This window comes from Dryobates pubescens, chromosome 25, assembly GCF_014839835.1.
Source record: "Dryobates pubescens isolate bDryPub1 chromosome 25, bDryPub1.pri, whole genome shotgun sequence".
Classification (NCBI taxonomy): Eukaryota; Metazoa; Chordata; class Aves; order Piciformes; family Picidae; genus Dryobates; species Dryobates pubescens.
The window spans coordinates 8,830,693-8,854,533 of record NC_071636.1 but is presented as its reverse complement, the minus strand read 5'-3'; the positions used below and the strand labels follow the sequence as shown (position 1 = coordinate 8,854,533).

Below are 23,841 nucleotides of genomic sequence, written 5' to 3'. Positions count from 1 at the left end.
GCCCTCTTCAGCTTGGCCTTGCCTTGGTGCTGAATCGGGAGGGGATGAGCATCCTCTCTTGTATGTGGGCTTACCATTCTCCAGTGAGCTCCTCACACCCACAAGAGAGTTCTTCTGATCTCCAGGCAGGCTGCTGGGGGTGAGCCTGCTGTCAGGAAACTTGCCTCTCTCTACATGATGTTCCTGGCTAGTGGTGACACTTCTGGGAAGAAAGAAGAAAACTGAGCTGCTGATTTTTTTTATTTTTTCCATTTTATTCTTTCCCACTTTTTCCCCTCTCTTACCTTTGACTTGTAATCTTGTCTCTTCCTGGATCAAGCCATAAGCTGGTGGTGATTTTCTTTTGTTGGCCATGTTCTGTTGTACACGCTAAAGCCTGCACAGGTTAATTCATCCAGACCCAGCCTTTCCTTTCTGAGCCATGTCACTCAGGTCTGTGCTTGCTCATCCTGCATGGTTGAATGTTTTAGGTTCAAGACCTTAACAGAAAAAACTCTCCTTAGTGGAACAGCTTTAGTCAGCTCAAGATGCTTAAAAGAATCTTATTAGGTGCTGGAGTGTGGCACATGCTTGCAAGGCTGCTCTTTGGAGCTGCTTCTGGGTAGGTTACAGCGAGGCGGCCACAGCCAGGGTGGTGCTTCTAATGCATATTAGTGAGGAGACCTTGTCTTGGGGTTATGGTTTTGACAATGGCAGCTACTGAATGGTAAAATTCCTGCTATGGTGATTTTAGGGTTTGTCTTGAAAGCTTGAGTACCTATGAAGGGTCAGCAAAGGGGTGAAATTACCTCATCTGCCCCCTTTGCTGGGCTTCAGCAGAGCAGCACAGGAAGCTGGAGCTTGGAAAGGCTTTGAAATAGAAACATTAAGGAGGGCACAGGATGAGCTTTTGGCTGTGTTATCTGGCTCATGGAGATCGCTCGGGGCCTGCGTGCTCCTGCACAAAGAAGCTTTTCATGCAGGGTATGAGACACGCTGACCTGCTTCAATTGATGGCAGTTTTGCTTCCATTGGTGCAAGCGTGTTTAGGCCTTTGCGTGGAACGAGAGCTTTTTGTCTCAAAAAGAAAATCCCACTTCTCTTTTTAGCAGAAACCCAAGCCAGGAACAGGATGTGACCAGGTGAGCAAGATCTGCAGTTGCTGTGAAACCATGATTTAGAAACAAACCTGAGAAGGCTCAGTACCCAGTGGGGAGACAGGTTTTAGAAGAGTGTGAAAGGTTACAAGCCCAGGGGTGTTGAGTCTCCAGCAAGCCCAGGTTGCTTCCCCGTAGTGTCACAACAGCAGAAGCAGCCAAGCAGGGTGTAGTTGTTTGCGTGTTGGATGGAGTTTGGGCTTTCTGCAGCCTGCTCTGCTCCCTGGCTGGAGTGAATGGTGCTTTTATTCTATCATATTAATGTTGGAAGAAGTTGCTGACGTTTGCTTCTGGAAGCTATTTTCACAGCCGCCTGTAATCTTCTGAAGTTCTGTGGTGCCTTTTAGGTGTCTGGATGCGGGAGAAGTCAGGCTTCAGACCAGAAGTGTGCCAGCACCCACCAGCACCCTGTGCAAAGCACCCTGCCTGTCCTCGGGAGGGCAGGCAGAGCGTTTCTTGAAGGCTGTCCCTGTGTGATCCCTCCCCGCCTGTCTCAGCTGTTCGCAAAGTGTGTCCTGCTTGGCGGTGCCGTGAGCTGGACCCTGGCCACGGCTCTGGGGCTGGAGCCCATCTCTGGTGGGACTGCTGGGAGAGGAGAGCCCAGTTGCTTTGAAGTTGCAGCCCTGTTTAATATTAAAGTCAGCGGTATTTGCTTGCATGTCTTGGCCAGGTCAGCTTTGTCATGGGGTGTGTTTGTACAGTGAGAGCTTGTTTGGAAGACAGCGAAAGGAGCCAAAACCAACCCAACACTAGCGTGTCTTGCATCTGATTAGATTTTGATTCTGGTTTGCCGCGTTCCATGACGTCCTTTCCTGAGAACTGGGAATCTGTCAGCCCAGAGATCCTTATCCTGGTGGTGGAAATGCCCTGGGTCACCTCCTGGGTGTGTGCAGCATGGCTGCAAATGCCGTTGTAATATAAATAAATAATGACAGGCCAGCTGTGACAGTGGCACCCAGGGAAATGTGGCCCAGCAGGAACACTGAGCTCAGAAATGAGCTGTGACATTATTTGAGGTTTGTAGATGCTTTATGAAGAGTGATATAAAGGATTGCAGCTGTTTGATTTCACAGATGAGGCAAGTGAGAAGATGTGTTGTCATGGGGCAGAAGGCAGTGGGAGAGTGCTTAGGCATTTACTTCTCCCATTCTATAAGTTCTAAGGGAATATCCAACAAAACAGGGGGGAAAAAGATGTCTTTCAAACAGAAATATGCTTTGTACCTATGGGTAACACATTCCAAGAGTTACTGCTGAGTTTGGGGGTGCCAGAAAAGAGCCAGTATTGGTCAAGTGAGGGTCTTTGGGTGGTTTTACTCTTAGGTGCCAGCTTTGGGCAAGGCTGTGTGAACCCGTGGGTCTGATCCAGGCTGAACTCTGATTGATGGGTGATGCCACAAACAGGCTCTTCCTCAGGGTACACTGGTCTCCAACTGTATTGGTCTGTCCTCATCCTTTTCACTGAGACATCTGGTCTCAACAGCTGTCAGGGAGGTGAGATGTGAAAATGGTGCAGTATTTCATAATGGCCAGACATTTCATTCCATCTTAGTGGGGAAAAAAAAAGACCTGTAAAAGAATCTCTGACAAGTGTGTGTGCTTCTAAAGGCAAGGAGGAAGCTTGGTGAAAGCTCTGGTTGCTTTGCCTGTCTTCAGGAAAAACTAAAATCACCAGCAATCCATAGCTGTTTCTTAAGAGTACTGAGTGGTTCCTGGCCAAAGTGCAGGGGAAACATTTCTGTTTTCCATGTTCATTAGCTGTGATATTGGGATGCTTAGTTAACTTCTGCCATGCTCAGCTTGGGAACAGAGGAGTTGTTTGAATGCTCCATGACCTTTAGCTAAAGGTGACAAAACACATTACTTATGTTGTTAACCTTCTAAGGTGTCCACAGCTCATACTTTCACAGAGGAAAATTTCCCGTGAAGGATATTCATTTTCAGGCAACCTGCAGATACTTTCTGTAAACAGATCGATTTCCCTGCATAGCACATGTCCCTCTTTCTTTTTAAAGCCACTTGGTGATCAATATTCCCAGGGCACAGAAGGGTTCCCCTCTCTTCCTCCTGTGTGGATCCAGTTTCTTGCTGTGCCCCCCCCCTTACCAGTCATCCCTCTGGTAGTGCCCTGACATGATCTAGCTGCAGATGCTGGGATCTACAGGAGATGCTGGGGCTTGGGGCACACAGGGTACCCTTGTGCAGCAGTATCTGTGCCAAAAGAGCTTCTGCTTTTGGACTGCTTTAAGTGTTTAACAACTAGAGATACAGATTTGGGCAATAGTTGGAAAGATGGAGGTATGTGCATACAAAATTAGTGTTCCATCACTTGAATCCCCATCAGTGAGCACTGTCCCCTCCCTGCAGAATAAGGTGCTGGACATGCTTCCTGCATGCTGTTTGCCCATATTCCCTGCAGGGCTTTAGCTGAGATGGAGAGATGAGCTTAACCCCTCCTCAACCCCTCTGCTTCATCTGAGACCTTCGTGCCGTCTGCCGTGCCAGCTCTCCTGTCTGGGAGTAGCTCTGTAGTTCCTTTATTAAATTCCCTGTTTGCAAAATGCTTGTGCAGGAGCGTCCCAGCCTGATCCCTCATTATTTTTGGCCCATGATAAATAACTGCCTTGTCTGTCTCAACCAGAGACAAGAGCTTGGTGCAAACTTGTGTGCTGATTTGGTGTCCCAGCCAAATGGTGGCCTGGGGGGAATGGAGTGCCTTCCCTGCCCAGACTCCTCCTCCTAGCAGTCTGAGCAGGGTGAGTTTAACGCAGCGCCCTGCTGTGGAAGGTGCTGTCAGGAGATGGCAGCTCTGGAGGTGGCAGGAGCTCTCTTCTCTCTGCAGTGACATGATCGGCAGGGCAGGGCGACACCAGGTAAGCCTGCAGGGAGGCCGCCTGTTGAGCGTTACGGGCGCGACGTGCCTTTGCTGCTGTGTTGGTTTTCCTTGGAGTAGTTATTCACACTTTCATCTGCTGGAAGCAAAATGCCAGCCTGTGTCGGTGCTCCAGGAGCTTGCAGAATGGAAGAGTTTATGGTGCCAAATGCTAAAATCCCCCAGGCTGCGAAGAGCCTTCTCCAACCACCTCCGAGCTCAAAGCAAAGCTTCCTGCTACCAGCTGTGCAGCTGAGTGGAGGGGAGCTCATGCCAGAGTTGCATCCTGAATTCTGCCTGCCAGGCTCCAGAGAGCGTTGTAAGGAATAACTTGAAAAATCAAAAGCCTACCTTGGAAATGCTGACCTGATCGGCTCTGTCAGAGTTGAAATTGGAGCAATCTCTCCTGAGGACCTTCCCAGTGGAGGATTGCTTGAGCTCTGAGCAGTTCCGTGGTGGATTGGGGAAACTTGGCCTAGTACTGTGGGACTTGGAGAGTGTGGAAGTGAAGGAACAGGACATGTAATTCTCTGCCCTGGGGTGTCTCTCCCATTGCCAGGGAGTGGGAGTTGGCTTACAGCAGTTTGCATTTAAAGCTCATTTTCTCTAGGATTCAGCCTTTATCCAAAGCAGTTCTTTCTTCAAGCTACTGTAAACTTCTCTGGCTCCTCCTTAATCTGCTTTTTGGGCGTGATCTGATGCAGAGGGTGGTGCTTTGCTTTTGACTGAATTCAAGATCCACAGAGTTAGAAAGGACTTCTGCTACATATGTGGTTTGGCAGGAGTAGAGACTCCCTACAGCTGTGTTTGGAGACATAAAGCTTTTGTCTGCACTCTTAGACTGAGTCTGCCTGTATCATCCCACTATCTTCTGCAAACACCTTCTGCAAGACCAGGTGCTTTCGCTGGTTGTCAGTGTCACCATACTTACATATAGTACCCACCAAATCCTGAAGGTCTGACTGTGGAGGGGTAATGAAGTGTAGGAGAGATGTCAAAAGTCAAAGGGGCCCTGCATGTGTTTGCAGATAGGTTATGGGAGTTTTGTGGGAGCATGGGTGGTGGGAGATGCTGGGGGACAATGCTACAGAAGAGATACAATGATGAGCAAAATGACCTGGTGCTTTTGAAGTAGAACTGTTGGATTTGCTGTGTGAAGAGACCTGCTCACCCCACATGGGTATTTGTGACCACGGGTGGCTTCACGAAGCAGAGGAGCAGGCATGGGGACTGGAGGAAAGGCAGACAGGTCATTCCTGGCTCAAAGGCGCCTGGATGCGACTGGGACAAAGTCTTGCGATGGAGAGAGACTGAAAAGCAGCACTGTAATGGATGTGTTGCAGCTCTGTGGGCACCTCTGTCTGCTGGGGAGAGGGCTGGCGGCTGGCTCTAGCACCCAGTGCTGGTCAGATGATTGGGAAGCCACAACAGCTGAGAGCTGCCCCCACGGAGACGTGACTTCTCCTCCATGAATGGCATATTCAGATGGGACAGCTAAACCCTGCTGACAGCCCCGGGCTGGAGGAGGGGGCGTTAGGAAGGATGCATTACTGCGCAGCTGGTACTGCCACCGATGGTGCTGGCAGCAGACGTGGCCTCGGCGCAGGGACGGCAGGAGAAATCAATGCCTTCCAAGAAGGGGCCACGCGCAGTGTGGTCACCTCCTAAAACAAAAGGCCAAGTCAGCAGCTTGTGAGAGATGGATGGCAGTGAGGCTGTGTCAGAACAATAAGGGCATTTGTCTTTTCAGCACATGTTGCATCTTCGTAGGCAAGATAAAAATGCGTGCATTCAGCCAGGTTTTATTACTGACCTTATCTTCAACAGTGGAGCTGATTGTGGGGGAGTTGCTTTTTGGTTTTATGCCGGGTTGTTTTGTGGGATTTTTTTCCCCTCTTAAATTTGCAGTGAGCTCCTCCCAGGGTCTGGGGGAGGAAGTGAGACAGACAGCAGTGTACTTGTGGACAACCTGTTCTGATCAATAACCACCTCCTTTGTGCTTCAGGGGAGGTTTTCAGTAGCAGAGGATTTCTCTTTGCTGGGGAGGCTTTGGGTGATGGGCTCTATGCCATACTGGACCCCTCACAGCTGTGTCAGCAGTGGCTTGGCTACTGCCCTTGTTCCTCCCAAACCTTCCCCCTTCCTCTTACCTGGATCTCCACTGGGAAAAATTCTCTCCAGGCAAAGACTAAGAAGTGAATTTCTTGGTTTGATGAGCAGCAGTGGTGCTGCTGGTGCTGAAGGCTATCCAGGCACCAGAGAGCTTTGCCTTTTATTGGTAAAATAGGTCATGCTCACTGCTGGCAGGAGGAGAATTAAAGCAACTTCTTTCAAAGTTCAGGGTGTGCATAGCAGAGGTGAGGGGTATCCCCTGCCTCTGGCAAAGCTACTGGAGTGGTGGCCATGCTGCTTGGGCCACCCCACCTTGGAGTGGAGAGCTGTTCCATCTGGTTTGCGGGCATCAGCCCTCCCTCCTGCTCCAGCCAAGGGGCTCAAGCAGCAGTTCATTGCACAAATTAATTGCTGGAGAATCCAAGGCCCTAATGGATTTCAATTTGGGGTAGCTGCTCCATGCTCCTGGGGTGTGGGAGGCTCAACCTGCCGTGTGCTTCCCAAGGAAATGGGGTGACTTCCCAGTCCAAGGCTGAGCAGTAAAGTCTTGGCCACCATGTTGGGCCTCTCTGACTTGTGTGTCCCTTCCAGACATCCTCATTGTATGGGAAATAGTTCTGGCTGTCTGAGGCATAGGGCACACTCTGATTTGGGGAAACACCAGCAAAGAAGCAGCAGGAGGAAGGTGATTGAGCATGTGGGCACTGCTCTGGGCAATGCTGGCTGCAGCTGCTCTTAGCTCTTCTCTCAGAAAATACCAATAGAAATTAGGACACCTAAGATAAAGGGGAGATACATGGTGGAGCTAGGTCCCCAGAGCCAGTGGGATGTAATTGGGGGACAAGTGGAGTGTGGGGAGTGCCAGGACAGCTCTAAAGTGCCCAGCTCTGGCTCTCTTTGCCACCAGTACTGCAGTTTTTGGGATTACCAGCTCCACTGCCGTACCCATCAGTTCCACAGAAGTTGAAAGGAGCTCCCAGAAGGGTGTATGTGTTGCTCACGAGCAGAAGGAACAATCCAGGCATCTTCTCTTGAAATTAGAGAAGGGGCAATTTGTATCTAGAGAAATAAACAGGGACGTTCTGCCATGGTTTTTTGCTCGCCCTTCAGACCACGCCATTATTAATCAGCTTCACTTAAGCTAAATGCTTGGGAGAGCTTCAGCAGAAGCAGATCATTGAGAAATACAAGTTATTCCCAACACAGCACTGGGCGAGCTCGTAACAAGCAGCCCACGACCTAATCCTTGGTGGAGGTGGCGAGGAGCTGGGATTTACTCCTCAGTCAACATGTGCAGTGCCCTGGCCTGTTTGCTGGCCTGCCAGAGGTTATGAGGACAGTGTGGGGCAGCGGCTTGTAGCTGGGCGAGGGCTGCTGTGCCTGGGGAGCTGGGCAGCCTGCGCCTGATGCTGTGATTAGCGGTGGCAGTTGGCGTGGGTGCCACCCCTGCCGGGGAGCCGGCTCAGCTGGCGGATGTGGTGAGTGACCCCGGGACCGCTCCTCCGCGACGTCACTGCAAAACAGGAGCTGGTGGTTTTGTAGGTGAAGCTGCCTCTGCACTGAAACTCAGCAGGGAGCTCCTGGGTGCTCTCTTGGCTGGAGACGTGGTAAGCCATGGGGGAACGGAGGTAATGCTGTGCCTACAGGTGCTGGTTTGGCCATGCTCTGGGTCGCTGTGGGTTTGCTCTGGAACTGTTTTCCAAGGAAGCCAGAAGCAGTGGGAATTTGCACTTGTTTCTCTGCTGGCTGGTGGGAGGAAGAGAGGAGGAGCAGTTCGCCTCTCTGTTGCAAGACCAGCTCCAGGCTTCCTTTCTGTAGGCCTTGTACTCCTGGGGTCTTCTCCTCAGGGGCTAATTCTTGTAGCCATGGGAATGCCATCTGGATGGAACAGTTGGTAGATGCCTTGCTGGTATGGATGTGCTCTGTGCTGGAGATGAGAGAGCAGAGTTGCTGCTGGTCGTGGCAGAGTGTTGTCTGCCTCTATGGGCTGTGGGTCAGTGCCTGGGGTGCTTCCAGCATCGATTTCAAACCTCTCTTGCTTCCTCCTCTTCACGGGTCAGGCAGCCCAGCCCCAAAGAGCTGCAGCAGGCAGGGGAAAGAGAACTGAAGCACAGCAGCAATGTGTGTGTGTTCAAAACAGAAAGTGAGAGAGGCAGGAGGGCTGCCTGCAGCCAGCAGTTCAGTGTGTGGGTTATCCCCACGTCAGAGGACAGCTCGGAAGGTTTTGGTGGAGATATGATGGTAGGGAAGGCAGCAGGCTTGGAAGGTTGAAAAAAACCCCCAAAGGTATGAAGGGGGAGGGGAGGGGGTGGGGAATCAACATCTCCTCCCCACCCCTTTCTTCAGGGCTGTCTCTGCTTCTATGCTGCCAAGGGCTTTGCTGTAACATTGCATTCAGTCTCCTGGCTTTAGACAGTTTGATTAGTGTGTCTTAATGAGCCTGATAGACTCAGGTTATTTAGGGTTAGAGGAATTACCAGGGAAGGGAGGGAGACAGCACTCTCAGTGCTCCCAAAGCAAGTAATAACACAAAGACTTGGAGACTGGGAGTGATTTTACCAGCTCCCTCTCCCAGCACCTCCAGGCCAGGGCAGTGAGGACATGTCCAGTCTCCTTGCTGGCAGCACAGGATGATTTTGGCCTCCTGGGCAGGACCCAAGTACCTCTTCAGTCTGCTGCATGAGGAAGCATATTTTAATGAGGCTGCATTTGGCTTGTCAGCATTTCATTTATCTAAACGTTGAACTTGTGCTGAGTTGCTCTGCCACGTGATTTGTGGCACTGTAGACACTTTCTGTGTCTGCCCCTCTTTGGCCATGGCTCAATCCAGCCAGCAGTGTTTTTTTGTGGTGAGGGGCCAGGAGCTGCTCAGGAGGACTCTCTGGAGCCACCTCTCACCAGAGTAGGTTTCTAGCTGTATCTAGGCAGAAAGTGTCTGTATTTGAGCTGTTTTCCCCTCAAGACCTTTCCTCACTAGTTGTTGCAGCAGGCAGCATTTGTGAGATGATGTCTTCAGCATCACCCATGTCAGGCTTTGACTGACACAAATTTGATGAATGAGAATCAGAGCCCTGTGTAAAGGCCAGGGCTTTGCAGCATTTGTGTGGGATGCTGAGTTTTGCCCCTATATACTTGTCCATCTAACTGCTGATTTGCAGCATATGCTGTGGGCCTCTGAAATCTTCTGGTGATGATACCAGCAGCTCTTCATCTGTATTCCCCATCACTTGATTTCTAAGCAGCAGCCTCACAGCCCCACCTTACTGCTATGTGTCCCTTCTGCTTATGGCAGCATGCATCCCCTTCTTGGCAGGTTGCTCATAGCTGGAGCAGTGCAGCATGAGGCTGAGCTGCCTCAGCCCTGAGAAGCTTGCTCCTGGATTGGATTTCATGCAGGTGATGTGCTCAGGGGCTGGCATGGCTGCACAGCTTGAAATGAAATGCTGGAGGACAGACATGTCCTCCTGGATCATCCTGACAGTGCTCAGTGGTAGAGGTGTTTTTGGGGGAGCTCCTGTGCTGGCTGTCTGGGGCTATATCTTCCTTGCTCAGACAAGCTCTAACTGCTTGCAGGGCTGTTTCTTTGTCATCGTGCGGAGTTGCTTCCACCAGAGGATGGATGCCCCAGGGACTAGCCTGACTAAAGAAGTGCTGTGAGGTGTGGGTGGGACAGAGGGTGTGACCGTGGCGGCTCAGCCTTGGCATTGCTGGGCTGGGTCTTAAATCATCTACAGCTCCAGACAGTGTCGTCTGGAGGGAGGGAACTGGTCTGTTTGTCTATACTCTGCCTGTGTGGTTAGAGGAGACACAGTTGCTTTCACCCAGGGTTATATTTTGGGAAGCTGCTTTTTTATCAGGAGAATGATAAAGTCTTGATGTTGAGACTTACAAAGTGATTCTGATTGCTTAGCTTTTGTTTTAGAAACATTTTCCCTCATATGCCTGAGTAAAGAGCCTTAACAGAAGTGAAGAAGGTGCTCATCTTCTCTTTGCATCCCTTCATGCCCTCTGCAAACCCTCCTTTCATCCCTCCCCAGATCTGTTGAGGTGCTAAAGCCCTTGGCTACCTGTGTTTTCTCTCCTTCCTTAATCTCTGTTTTGTGGTATTTGCTGAATTCATGAAGCTTAGTAGAATTTCTAAGTCGTGTGGTTCCCTGAACCACAGGGAAACAGCAGAAAAGTTGGTGTAAAAGGAACAAGGTCTTGACTGGGGGCAGTGGGAGGACTGAGGGCCCTGGAGAAGATGCTTCAATACATCAGCAGGTTTGGGGAGAGTGGAAGGAGGGTTTACAGAGGGCAGGAAGAGGAGGTGTAAAGAGAGGGAGATGGTTAGCAGAAAACAGTAAAGCCATGGGGAGGAAAAAGGAGCGGTGTGTAGCTTGGGGCTACAGGGTTGGGGTTTTTTTCAGTTGTTTTATTTCAGATGTCTTTTGAGCTGCCCTTGAGCAGGTGCCAAGGCTATGCTAGTAATTTTGAGTCAGGATGGGGGCTATGTCCTGTTTGTGCTGTGTGCTTTGGTGGTGGGGAACTCACGTGGCATAAGCTGGATGCTGCTCCCTTCTTGCCTGTGTGTGGAAAGTGCCACAGTGCTGGCAGCAAGGTGCTCTCCAGCATATGTCTTTAGAACACTGCTGAATGAAATCTAAGCCTCTTCTGAAGGCAGCTCATAAACCTTCCTGGCATTTGCATCTGAAAAACACAGCCACAGCTCACCATGCAATTTACTGGAGTAACTTTCTGAGCAATTAATCCACCTACATCCTGCCAGGTCTCCCACGGTTCCTTTGACAGTTTGTCACAGGGCACAGAACCCTTCCTCCTCGCTAATTTTTAGGCTGTGTTTTCTTCTCGTGCAGCTGATGTGAGCAAAGCAGGGCAGGTCAGAGGCAGTTGGGCAATGTCTAGAAAAGTAGGAGCTGGTGCTCACCAGCCTTGTCCTTGGTGGGGAAGCTGGAGAGGAACATCTGCCAGGAGCCCAGCCCTGAGCTAATGGCCCAGCATTGTAGAATCAGGGAATCATAGAGTGGTTTGGGTTGGAAGGGACCTGCAAAGGTTATCTAGTCCAATCCTCCTGCAGTGAGCAGGGAAATCCTCCCATTAGATCAGGCTGCTCGGAACCTTGTTGAGTCTGACCTTGGATATCTCCAGGGATGGGACTTCAACCACCTGTTCTAGTGTTCCATCACCCTTGTTCCTGGCATCCAACTTAAATCTGCTCTTCTCTAATTTCAAACTATTGCCCCTTGTCTTATCACTCCAGGCCTTTGTAAAAAGTCCATGAGCTTCCCTATTGTTTCAGGCCATGCCAGCAGGCTCTGAGCACCACCAGCAATTTTCTGACAGGGGTTGGGGGGTGGGGGGGAAGGCAAAGCTCAGCTGGGTGTGGGCAGGGGGAAAAGGGAAAACAGATGGTTCTTGAGACATGCAAGAGCCTTCCCCCCACCATGGCCTTTTTTTTTTCCTCAAGGGCACAGACTTCAAGCCTCCCAGACGGGTAATTCTTGTTTATACACTCACAGAAGGTGACAGGCCTGCTTGTGGGCCTCTTGGTGTGTCTTCCCCAGACTGTTTTGTTTGTTGGGTTTTTTTTTAAGTTTAAAACCAGGACAAATGTGAAGGTGGAGAAGCAGCAGTTCTGCTCTGGATGGGGGTGAGAGCTAACAGGCTCCTTCACTCCAGATGTCTGAGTTCATCCCACTAGTGACTGGACCAATGACATACCCCTGTCCTGCAGCCCACATATGGTACTCTGTGAGCATTCTCGAGCTGAAGAATCACAGAATCACCAAGGTTGGAAGAGACCTCAAAGATCATCAAGTCCAACCTGTCACCACAGACTTCATGACTAAACCGTGGCACCAAGTGCCACATCCACTTCCCTCTTGAACACCTCCAGGGATGGTGACTCCACTACCTCCCTGGGCAGCACATTCCAATGCCTAATGACTCTCACAGTGAAGAACTTCCTCCTCACCTTGAGCCTAAACTTCCCCTGGCACAGCTTGAGAGTGTGTCCTCTTGTTCTAGTTGCCTGGGAGAAGAGACCAATCCCCTCCTGGCTAAGAAACAGTATCATGGGATGGTGTCCTCTCTGTACACCTGTATTTACAGCAGAAGTGAAACATCATGGAACGAGTTGATGCTGTCCTAGCAATGCACTCCTTGTGTTGCAAGAACCTGTTTGAAGACACCACTTGCCTCAGGGGCTAACATCTGAAGCGGCCAGACTGGAGATGGAGACCAGGAGTTTGGGGTGGGCAGAGGCTCCTGGTTGCTGGTGTTTGCCAAGATCAGCCTGAACAGAAAGGAGCAGCAGCAGCACACTGTTGCCCGATGCTGGGGAGAGTGAACCTGGTTCACACTGGTGCACTCTTCTAGACACAAAGAAGTGGTGTCCCTCAGACTCCACCATTCCCCTTCTGCCTTCATTTCATATCTGGCTCTTTCAGCTCTTCTGTGAGAGCTCCTGAAGGTGGGGTAGGCCATCTGCTTAGCTTGGCTTCCCTAGACCAAGAGCTTCCAAGTCCATTTTTCTTGTCTTTCCAGAAAGCTGCTGTGCAGACATCTTGGTTTATCCTCTGGCAGCCAAAGATGTTGTGTTTTGATATCCCTTTCTACCCTGCAGCTGGCTGGAGGAGAGCATGGCATCCATCATTGGGCTGCTCTCTTCACTTACAGAAGGAAGAGAAGGGGTTCTGCAGAGGCACCTTGGAGAGAAGGGGGCTTCAGGAGCAGGTTGTTGCTATTTAAGCTTCCAAATCTTTTCTTTGCCCACTACGCCCACTTGCTGGGACACTTCTCCAGCTTCCCTAGTGCTGGAGCTTGTCAATCTTCACCGCAACTGATCAAATAACTTCTATGGCAGCTGTTAGGGGCAGGAGTCCCCTGCCCACATGCACTTGGTATTTTATTTATTGATTTTAGTGTTTAGACTCTGAAATGTCTTTTTGCCTTTTTTGGGGGTGGTGGTGTGTGTTTGTGTGTGTTGTTTTGGTTTTTTGTCCCAGTTACAGCTGTTCAAAATAAACTCCCAGGTGGGATTGATTCTTCTAAGGTGAGTGTGTGTCAGTGTTACCAGGGATATTCTGTGACAGGGCTTTCTGTGCCATTGCTGAAGGTCTTTGTTAATTAGATGATTAGTCTTCTGGTCAAGTATCTATCTGCAAATGAAAAAAAGAGGAGTTGAATGTAGCTGCTAAAATACTGTTGCTGGAATCAGTCTGTGGCAGAGAGCAGGAGGGCTTCTTATTTAATTAAATTTGGGAACATACTGTACTGTGCTCTCAAGGGTCAGGGAACAAAAGGGACGTACACATAATAAGTAGCAAACTGTCCTTTCAAACCCCTTGAGCTCAACCCAGGGGAGCTGTGCTTAAAGGGACACTCTCCAAATAACATTTCAGATTTATCTTTTTCTTTCTCCCTCCCCCAAGTTCTTCACACTGCTGCATGGGTAGTTGAAGCTGAAAGTATCTTGTGCCTTCAATTTTCCTTTTACCTGTTCTTCCTCTCAGATTAAGCTGTCACCAGGACTGCTTGGATGAAAAAAATCCCTGTGTGCATGCTTGGCAGCTGGGTTGAGCTTGCTGGGGTCCTCATCCCATGGGCCAGCTTATGAGCAGCCCCAGTAAAAGGATGAAAGCAGGTTGGACTGAGCTGCCAGCCCAGTGTGATGCAGGACTGGAGATTAGTGGGAACCCTTTTGCTGGGGCAGGAGCCCTGAGATTTGTGGTCCAGCACCCTGTGCTTCAAAGGAGGACTTATCTAGATATTTATTTTTTTTCCTGAGTTGTCAGAGAATGGTTTGGGTTGGAAGGGACCTTAAAGATCATCTAGTTCAATACTTCTGCATGACACCTGCCACTAGACCAGGTTGCTCAAAGCCCCATCCAGCCTGACCTTCAACACTTCCAGGGATGGGGCACCCACAGCCTCTCAGTGACCTGTTCCAGGGTCTGACCACCCTCACAGGGAAGAACTTCTTCCTTACATCTAAACTTAATCTACCCTCATGTTCAATGCTTGCTTAAAGGTTGCCACCAGCCTAACCAGCTCTTCTGTGTTTGCTTCTGCAGGACGTTGCACTGTTGGAGTACCAGCATCATTCCAGGGATTTTGCTTCCCACCTCCCTCCGGGGTCAATCATGCAGCCGCAGCGGCGGAGACCATCCCTGCTCTCTGAGTTCCAGCCAGGCAATGAAAGGTACCAGTTCCCTGCCTTTCCTTGGGACATGGGCATCCCAACCACATCTGGGAGTGTTCTGTGCAGGGCTGGGGGTGGAGGAGGGCTGGGGGAGACCTGGGCAAAGTTATGTTTTTGTCTGTGCCCAGAGTCTGTGCTGCTTTAGCTTTGTTGTGCTACTGCAAGTGGCACCTTTGCCTTGTGGTTTCTTCCCTTGAACTATCATGCATCTAGAAAACGTCTTCAAACCACTAAACAACACTCCCCCACCCCCCCAACCCCCTCTTCTGTGAAGATACATGTTGCTGTAACTGGTTGCACTGGCTTGCTTCAGTGTAGGAAGTAAAGGTGTGTGGTTGGATTTGTTCTGTGGCTCCTGAGGCTGAAGGGAGGAGTGAGAAGAGCTCATTTCCACTGTGCATCTCCTCTTCCTCTTTGCTCTTCCTCCCTGCTTTCAACGTTTTGTTTCTCTTTCAGCATTTCCTTCACAGCTTTCTCCAAAGTGAGGGCTTGTGTTTTTTCTGTCTGATGCCCTCACAGCTCTCTCTCTTGTCCCTGTTTTCTTCCCTAGCTTCCCCTGGGAGCCTGGCAGTGGTTTTGGGTGCTCCTCAGGGAAAGTGCTATGTGGCTGGGAAAGCTGTAGGCACTTTAACCACAGGAGCTGGTCTGTTCTGAAGGTCATCACTCTCGCTCCCTGTTTCATCTCAAAATGCTGCTTTTTCATAGTTTCTCTTCTGCATTTGATGCTTAGTGGTTTTGGAAGAAAGCTGGCCTGGAAGTGAAATAAGAGCTTTGCTGCAGCAGATTCCTGCAGAACAATTTTTTTGAGTGCATATTCCATAGGCTGAGAATAAAACCAGAGTCACAGAGATGAATCTGTTTCTCTAAAATCATAATTGTTAGGGGAGAGGAGGAAGAACTCAGGGAGTGGGATAGGTAAGGGTATAGGTGCAGACAGGATGCTCTTTTCTGATAGGCTGAGTTCAGCTTGGTGCTCAGCAGAAACAGGAGAATTTGGAAGCACATCCAAATTCTCACCCCAAAATCCAAATCCAGTTCTCATCCTGATGAGAATTTAGGCGCACAAAGGCAGCCACCAAAGTTAGTTTTATATCTGTCCTCCTGGATGTGCTCTTCTGGATGGCACCTGCAAGCACAGAGGGCATTGTCATTTTGGATGGCTTCATGCAGCAGGTTACATTGCCTTAGCATGCTTTGCTTTCTCAGTGCTTTAATTTCTGCACTCAGATTAACATGGTTGAGTTGGAAGTGGGTCAGATTCAGCTAAATTTGGGGGAGGTGAGTAAAGAGGACCCAGCAACATGCTGATGCCTGGTTTTGTTTTTCACACTACTTAGGGTTTGCAAAATGGAGAACCAGTTCTGCTCTCCAGTAAAGTGAAGGTTTCAAGTTCTGAGTATGCTGTTTAAAAAAAAAACCCAACAAAACATGTCTTGGTTCTTCCATGTAACTAAAAAAGACTCCAACAGCAAGCCTTGGGGTCTGCTGTACCACACTTCTGATCTGGTGGGGTCATCCAGACACCTCACTGTGGCTCACAGATACTGCGAACCTGTGTTGAGAGTCAGGTGAATGTGGGTAAATGTTAACTGAGGTGGTCAGGCCTAGATACACATCCAAATGCTTATCGTGGTTCCTTCACTTTCAACCTGAATGGTGAGGTTTTGGCATGCTGTAAGTTTTTTGTAGCAGACCCAAGTTACATTTCATCCTTTTTTCCCTGGAACATCTGAAAAACTGAGTTTTTGCAGACATGATACTGGGTGACAAAGCTAAAAATACCTCTGACATTCAGCTCAGTTGTGCTGGAGTGCTGGGATGTAGACCAAACAAACCACATTGGGGAACCTGGGGGTATGCAAGGTGGGGAGTCTGCAGAAATTTTCAGTCCAGTGTAATTAATTATTGAAGTAATACAAACTGGGTGGCACTGGGGAGCTGTTAATCCATTTTTTTGCCAAGCCAGCTGCTGTTTCTCTGCACTACACTCAAAAAATCTGTCAGGGTTGGGGGGGACTTTGCTATTTCATCTTTGTGGTGTCAGGATCTTCTCTAAAATAGAATCATAGAATGCATTGAGTTGGAAGGGACCCTCAAAAGTCATCTTGTCCAGCCCTCTGCACTAAGCAGGGACATCTCCAACTAGATCAGGCTGCTCAGGACCCCGTCAAGTTTGACCTTGAATGTCTCCAAGAATGGAGCCTCCACTGCATGGATGGGCAACCTGTTCCAGAATTTCACTGCCCTGCTAGCACCTGATGTGTTACAAATGAGCCCTTTGGGTGCTTGATTGTTCTTCTGATGGTTCTTGAGGTGCTTAAGAGCCAAGACCCTGGAGTTTTTGGAGCAGGTTGTGTTGGTCATTGGTGCATATCCTGAAAAACAGTTCTGGCTCTGCTTGGTGTGGAGCAAAGCCTGGACAAGGGTGGTGAAAGCAGCCAGCTCTGCAGCTGAGTCCCCTTGGCAGGTTCAGGCCAGGCGCATCTGTAAGCACTTTGGCTTTGTTCCTGGGCTGGGATTGAGGGTTTTGAGCAGAGGCAGCTGGCTCTCAGCATGAGGGGCTAGGGAGGAGGCAGCAACTGAAGGCAAATAAGTAAGGTCTGCAGCGCAGCCACGGCAAGTAAGTAGAGGGAACTGTGCTGTGTCTGAAATTAAGACCCTCACCTTGGTTCCCTGCCTGATAGCCTGCTTGGCATGCTGTGGTGGTGGGAGTGAGACAATCCTCTCCTTGAAGCAAGTGTCTGTGGAAGGGAACTCTTCCAATCCCCCATTGCTTTGGCTTCAGAGGAAGCAGCCTGTCTGCTGTTGGTTGTGGTGGCTGATGCTCTTCCAGGATCACTCCCCTCCTTCAAAAAATCAATTTGGGAGTCAGGGCAAGTGGGACGTGGCAGATGGACAGTACTGGAGATTGAGTCCTGTCCTAGGTGGACATCCCTGCTATTGTTGTGCCTCACACTGATCCAGAGCAGTGTCTGCAGCCAGAGAGTGGTGATTCAGCATTTTGACTGCTTGGTCCTGGTTCTTCTAATCCCAGTGAGCAGCTGCTGTTTGTCCTCTCTTTTGGAAACTGGAGGAATTCGTCTTACCCTTTACTGGTTTCAGGGGGTTGTCTCCCACTTTGGCATTACCTTCATCTTAGGCAGATCTCACATGGTATTTGAGGCTTGACCCCATGGATTCTTTAAATCCTGCAGAAATCTTTTGGGCTTGCTTAGGTGGTCTTCCTACAGCTTTGCAGTTTTCTGTCTCTCCTGGCTGCAGTTTTGGTGTAGGCACTGAGGTGGTGAACTGTGGTCCAGCGAAAAGGGAAGAAGCAGTTAGTGAAATCCTTATCGTCACAGTGTTTCAAGTGAATCAGGTTTTGGTGGCAAAAAGCTGTTGAGTGGTAACTTGCTGGAAGGAATGGGGTGCTGAGATGATCCCACATTTTGGTGTTGCCTGAACAAGGAGCTTGTCAAGCGTCAGGATCAGGCAGCTGGATGTCACCACAGTTGAGCCTGGTGGGTCAGGCAGGATGGGGAGAGCCAGTTCCTGACGTGTCAGACCATTGTGGAGATGCCTCCCTCTTCTTCTGCCTTCCACCCTGGGCAGCCCAGTTCTGCAGGAGATGCTGGGGAGTTGCAGAATGCCATTCTCCAAGTGTATCAGCCTTGAGAGTTGTCATCACCTCTTGGTGGATGTGGGGACTTGAACTCTCTGGGCAGCAATTCTGGCTTGGAAGAAGGAAGGAAAACTTGAACCACTCTGTTGCTATAGGGAAAGTTGTCTGTCTTTGCAGAGATGTGCTGCTTTCCTTGATGTTTTTTTTGGTAGCAGGCTTTTTCTTGGAAGGATCCACAGACTTCCCCTTGGCTTGCTCAGTTGGCTGTGCCAACTGGACTGCAGGGAGAGAAGAGAAGTATTTCAGGATCTGCTGTTGGTACAAGTCGTACCATGAATACTTGCAGAGGAATGTCCTGGCAAGGTGACAAGGATTAGGGTTGGATTTTTTTTTTCCTCCCCTCTTCTATATATATTTTGGACCACAAAAGAAGTGAGGAAAACTGGGTTGAGTGTCAAATGGCAGGTGCCAGTGGGGTGAGGGGTCTGAAAAATGAAGGAACCACGGTGGTTTTTTTCCTTCTGACTTTTCCTACGTGTTGGGATTTTAAATGAGGCTCCTTAACCAGCCCAGGAATGCTGGGGTGGATAATTGCTTCTCTGGCAGAAGACGTGGCTGTAAATAAGCGGTGTGCATGTTCACACAGTAGATCCCACCTTCACCCTGAGTCAGGTGAGTCACTGTTTTCATCAGATCATTTTCCCAGTTCACCAGGAGACCCAGGCTCCTTTTTGGGAGCCGTTCTGCTGAGCACGGTTGTGAGGAGCTCGAAGAGCTTGCCCGGTGCTGATCTGAAGGATGGCATTTTGGATACGTTAAGCAGCTGCTGTGTTTCTGGAGCCATCTGAGATAGCCATGTGCAATCCAGCATGAGAGCAAAGCCTAATTACTGTGCTTATTGAATGTGATTAATCCTGCTGGCTGAGGAGCCTGGGGAGCAGTGGGAAGCCGGGGCGGCGTGCGTGGCCGCTGGAAATCACGTGTGGCCCTCGCTCTTCATCTGCGCTGGGCCAAATGGCACCAACTGCTCCCCGGTTAGCAGTGCCACCGAGCCCCTGTTATTTATGGGCTTTAATTAAGTTTCCATTTTTAAAGGTGACCCTTCTCTCAGGAGTGAGCAGTGGTGCGTCTGGAAGCCCTGCAGCCATACATCTTTGTGTCTGTTCACACTTGAAATGATGTTCTGGAGGCCACTCTTTAAATGTATTTATTTATTTATTTAGTTTCCCCCTCTCCACAAATGAATGTGGGAAAATCACAGCTGGAAAGGGCAGGTGCTGGCATGTAGATACTTGGCAAGTTTTGTCTTGCAAGTACCCTCTGCTCCAGTGTGCACTGTGGGCATGTCCACAAGTGGGCACAGAGGGCGATCAAGGCTCCACGGAGACGTGCCAGTGTGCCCTGGCAAGGAGGTGTGAGGAGAAACCTGGGCTTTGCCTTGGCTGGAATGGAGGGCAAAAATTCGTGAAGCATCTTTACCCTACATAAACTTGAAGCAAATTTATCTTGTGGGAGGAAGGGAAACCTTGCAATGTTTGCAGCAGGCCTACTGGAACGTGGGATGTTCCTAAAGCCATTAGTTCAGGGAGTGCTCCAGCTATCCAGCACTGCCAAGAGGGCTTTCCTGTGGGGCTCCTTGTTTTGCATGCCTGGAGAAGACATGTGGGGAAGCTTGTGGAGAGCCACAACTATTCCTTCTCCTCATCCTGAGTGAGGCAATGTCATTGTGTGGCACAGTATTAAAGCTGCTGCTGGTCCCATCCATGAATAATTCAGGCAGTGTGTGTGGAAATGTTCAATATGCAAGTTTTAAATAAAGCATCTCCTCTCATCTAAATGGCAGTTGGCTTGGAAGAAGCTGGCTGACAGGGTTGTGTGGGGTGGCTGAGGCACAGCTACCTGCCATCATGTGGGAATGCACAGCCAGAGCATCATCAGGATGCACATGGGGTCTCCTAGTCACAAGCGCTCAGTCAGACATCACAAGGACCTGGAGTCCTTGAGCTGGACCACATGATGCATGCTGTTTAAGGCTGTCCCATACCTTTGGCTTGGGAAGCCTCAATGCTGCTGCTGTTATATGTAGCTGAGGGCATGGGAGCTCCACCTTCCCCCCCCCAGACTGGCTGGTCTTCCTATGGCCCCTGTTGTTAAGTCAAGAGGGCTTTTCTTCTCCATTTATATGACAGAAGGAATCTGTCAGCTGGCCCTGTATATGTTTTTTTAGCTGTCTGGTGGCAGGTTTGCTCCTACAAACCCTCCAGCTTCTCTGTAACAGGTCTCAACTTGCCTGGTCTCCCACTCTGGCTGTCATCTAGCTGTAAAGGGGCTGCTGAAACCTTGGATGAATGTTAGTGTTGATTATAAATAATTCACTCTGACACTGGTGGTTTTCTATATTCATGGCTTTCAAAGGTATTTTGTTGTGTGTCTGTACCTGTGAGGCCTGGAGTCTTCTGTAAAAGCTGTTTTTTTGAGACAATTTCTCACCAAACTATCTCAGCCAGAAGAAATAAACAGCTACAGAAAGGAGAACATTTGTCTTGGTTCTGGTTCCAAGAGAAGGCAAGAGCCAGTTTTCCAGCCCAGTTATGTTGTTTGGCCCCATGATATAAGGAACAATATTTGTGGATGGATGCAGAACTTCAACTGTGCCCTTGCTGGGAAGCTGGTGGGAGCTGGCTCAGAGTCACTGCTGGTGTTTGGAGCCCTTGGTGCAGGAGGCACAACTTCGTGAAGTCAAGCTAGGTTCACTGGGTGTTACAGAATAGCAGTCGTTCCTCCTGCTGCTCAGCTGATGGAGAAATGAGAGCCTGAAGAGCAGAGGAGGGTTGTGTGGCTCTGAAAAGCCAGCCAGTATGCTCCTGAGGTGGGTTAGTGGGGTGGGAGAGCCTGCCTTGACCTCCTCCAAAAATTTGTACTTGCTCAGTTTGTCCTGATTCAGCTACAGCAAAGAAGATAAAGGTAAAAGCCATTTAGATTCCATCAGGGCTGCTCTTACAAGCCTCAAGGGCAGCTCAGGATGTCTCCTTTGATCCTTTCTCCCAGGAGAGAGATGCTCTCAGCTTCCTGTATACCTAGCTAGCAGATAGCCCTTTTTATCAGCCCATCTTGTGCTCAGCTGGTTCTAATGTGAGTATAATGCAGCAGATGGTTTGCTAGGTCCCAGTGACCTGCATGTGCTGGAGCAAGGTGCAGGTGCCCCATGCTTGCTGTAGGATTTTCTCTGCTTGTCTCTTCTGAACACCCTATGTGAGCCTGCTGAGGGAATGGCCCCAGTGAATGAGTAACGTGGCTCTGCAGCTGGTAGGGTGTGATTAGTCTGTCAGATCAGTAATAAATCAAAGGTCTAATCTTGGATTATTGTGGTCTGCTGGACTCAGACCTGCCCAAAGTGGAGCTGGACGTTATGGGGCAGACTCTGGCTCCCAGCCTTGGTGTCAGCCAGGTCTCATGATGTTCCACTCCTTTTAAGTTGTTTAGTGTTTGTGGTGGAGGACTCCAGGTGAAGACTAACTGGCATCACTTCATAATTAGCTCTGGCATTTGGTTTAATTCATTTAATCATGAGTAAAGTCACATGCAATTAAAACCACTCTTTCCCTTCAGCAAAGTAGGGATCTCTAGAATACACCAGCCAGGTGGGAGCTATTTGGAAATACAGCAAACCCTCAAATTGGGTGTAACAGGAGAGGTTTTCAGGGCTGTTTTTCCACAGACAGCAACATCAGCCCTGTGTAAAAGTCTGTTGTGAAGGGCTCGCTGTGGATGGGGATGTCAAGAGAGAAAGGTATGAAGGGTCCAAGCAAGAGGTGAGGCTGCATCTCGAATACAGCCTTCAGTTTTGGGCCCCTCACTGCAAGAAAGGCATTGAGGTGCTGGAGCATGTCCAGAGAAGGGCAACAAAGTTGATGCAGGGTCTAGAGGTCTTATGAGGAGTGGCTGAGGGTGTTGGGGTGGCTCAGCCAGGAGAAGAGGAGGCTGAGGGGAGGCATCATTTCTCTCTACAACTGCCTGAAAGGAGGTTGCTGTGAGGAGGGCATTGGTCTCTTATGTTTAGTGTCAGGTAGCAGAACAAGAGGAGATTGCCTGAAATTGCGCTGGGAGGTTAGATTGGATATTAGGAAAAATTTCTTCACAGAAAGAGTGATCAGGCATTGGAACAGGCCTCTGTCCCCCAGGGTACAGTCACCATCCCTGGAGATATTCAAGAAATGTGTGGACATGGCACTTTGGGACATGGTTTAGTGACGACAGTGATCTTAGGTTGACGGTTGGACTCAGCGATCTTGGAGGTCTTTTCCAACCAAAACAATTCTGTCGTTCTGTGACTCTAAGAGCACTCAGAGTGTGCAGCCAGGACAGGCTGAGCGGGTTGTGTCAGGCAAGGCGACCTCGGGAGTGGCTGGAAATTCCAGTGGATAAAGTTAATAGCAATGGATGTGGAAATGGAAATGAAATAGCACCCTGTAACACTGCAGCTGCTTTCCCTGGCGTGGCCCCTGCCTCGCTGGAACTGCCTTTGAAAAGCTCCGAGTGTTGCACTTATCTTAGAAACACAGAGTATGACAGTTGTGTTGGGTTCCTGACAACTGCAGAGGTCTGGGAGCCATCCTGAGTCAATTAGCAGCTTCTTGGTAATATGGCCTTGGAAAAAAAAAAAAAAAAAGGAAAGGGGAAGAAGTGAAAATAAATACATCTGACTTTTAATTGCCTCTGCACAGCAGAGCCCCGGGTGTTGGAATATTTTAGCACCTGCCCAGCTCAACAGTTGCTTATTGTCCCTGGGTTTTACAGCAGAGCCCAAGATTTTGGCATGCAGCTGCGGGCAGGCAGGGTTTGGGACAAGCCAGCAGGAAACTTGAGAGATGCCAGGAGATATTTCTGGGCTCTCTGAGGAAAGTTGAGGATCATTCAGTGTGAAAGTGTTTGCAGGTGAAGCGAGCTCTGCTTCCATGCCAGATTTCAGAGCTGTTTCTGCTCTGAAAAGTTTGCTGTGTGAGCTGTGCTCTCGTACGTTGGGGGTTGGAGTGGCAAAAGCAGTGCAGGAACCTCCCTGCTCCGCCATCCCCTTTTTGCTGGGAAGGAGGAAGAGGACGAGCCAGATTCTGTTTCTGTGTGTCAGCAGCCAAGCTGCTGCCCAAATCCTAGCATCAGCTGCCTGTGCCAAAGCCACAGCAGCAGTTTGGCGTGCACATGCTTTGTGCCTGCTGTTGATGTTTGAATCAAATTGTAAAAATGAGCAATAGCACCTTTAGCTTGTTTCCCCAAGCAGGGATGAGTTTGGCACAGTGCTGCAGGGGAGGGCAGAGGGATTTGCTTGATGTGGTGCCCCTGAGAAGGTAGTTTTCACCAGGGTTCCTCCTCTCTCTGGACGCAGTCCAGAGCTGTTACAGCTGCTGGAAAGACTCCCGCTGGCTTCAGAGGGCTCTGGGTCCTTCCCTTTTTGTCATCCTCTCCCAGATAAATAATTTAATTAGCTAGGTAAAAATGACCATCAGTGGTTGCAGTTTGTGGGTGGGGGCCATATGATGTTGTCTGTTGTGCTTGCTTATAACAAAACACATCCCCTCCCTTCCTCCCCTTCCAGTAGCTCCAAAGGCTGTCACTTGTTGGTGTTTGGTAACTGGGGAGGACACTTCACCACGCAGCTCAAGAGAACTTCAACAATTTTGTTTAAGGGGAAAAGGGGGGTGGGAAGCCCATGATTTTTTTTTTTTCCTGTGCTTCATCTGAGTGTTTTGTTGTTTGTGGGCTTTTTGCCCCCTCCTTTTTTTTTTTAAAGAGGAACTTCTGCCTAAGAGTTAAAAACACACCCTTGGAGCTGCTGCAGCAAAGCTGATCCTTGGGCTTAGTAAAAAATTTAATGTATTTTTGCAGGATCCCTTTACAATTCTCACAAGAGAATCCTCTTAGGA

The 23,841-nt window shown here is 49.5% G+C and overlaps 1 protein-coding gene across 1 annotated transcript in view; it reads left to right on the top strand.

Moving 5' to 3' along the window:
• The window catches only part of NCOR2 (nuclear receptor corepressor 2), a 258,103-nt gene that overhangs the window by 78,832 nt on the left and 155,430 nt on the right, over positions 1-23,841 (top strand). The window contains exon 3 of the mRNA XM_054172985.1: positions 14,195-14,322. Within this exon, the coding sequence (XP_054028960.1) occupies positions 14,195-14,322 (128 nt within the window). The remainder of the gene's footprint in view (positions 1-14,194; positions 14,323-23,841) is intronic.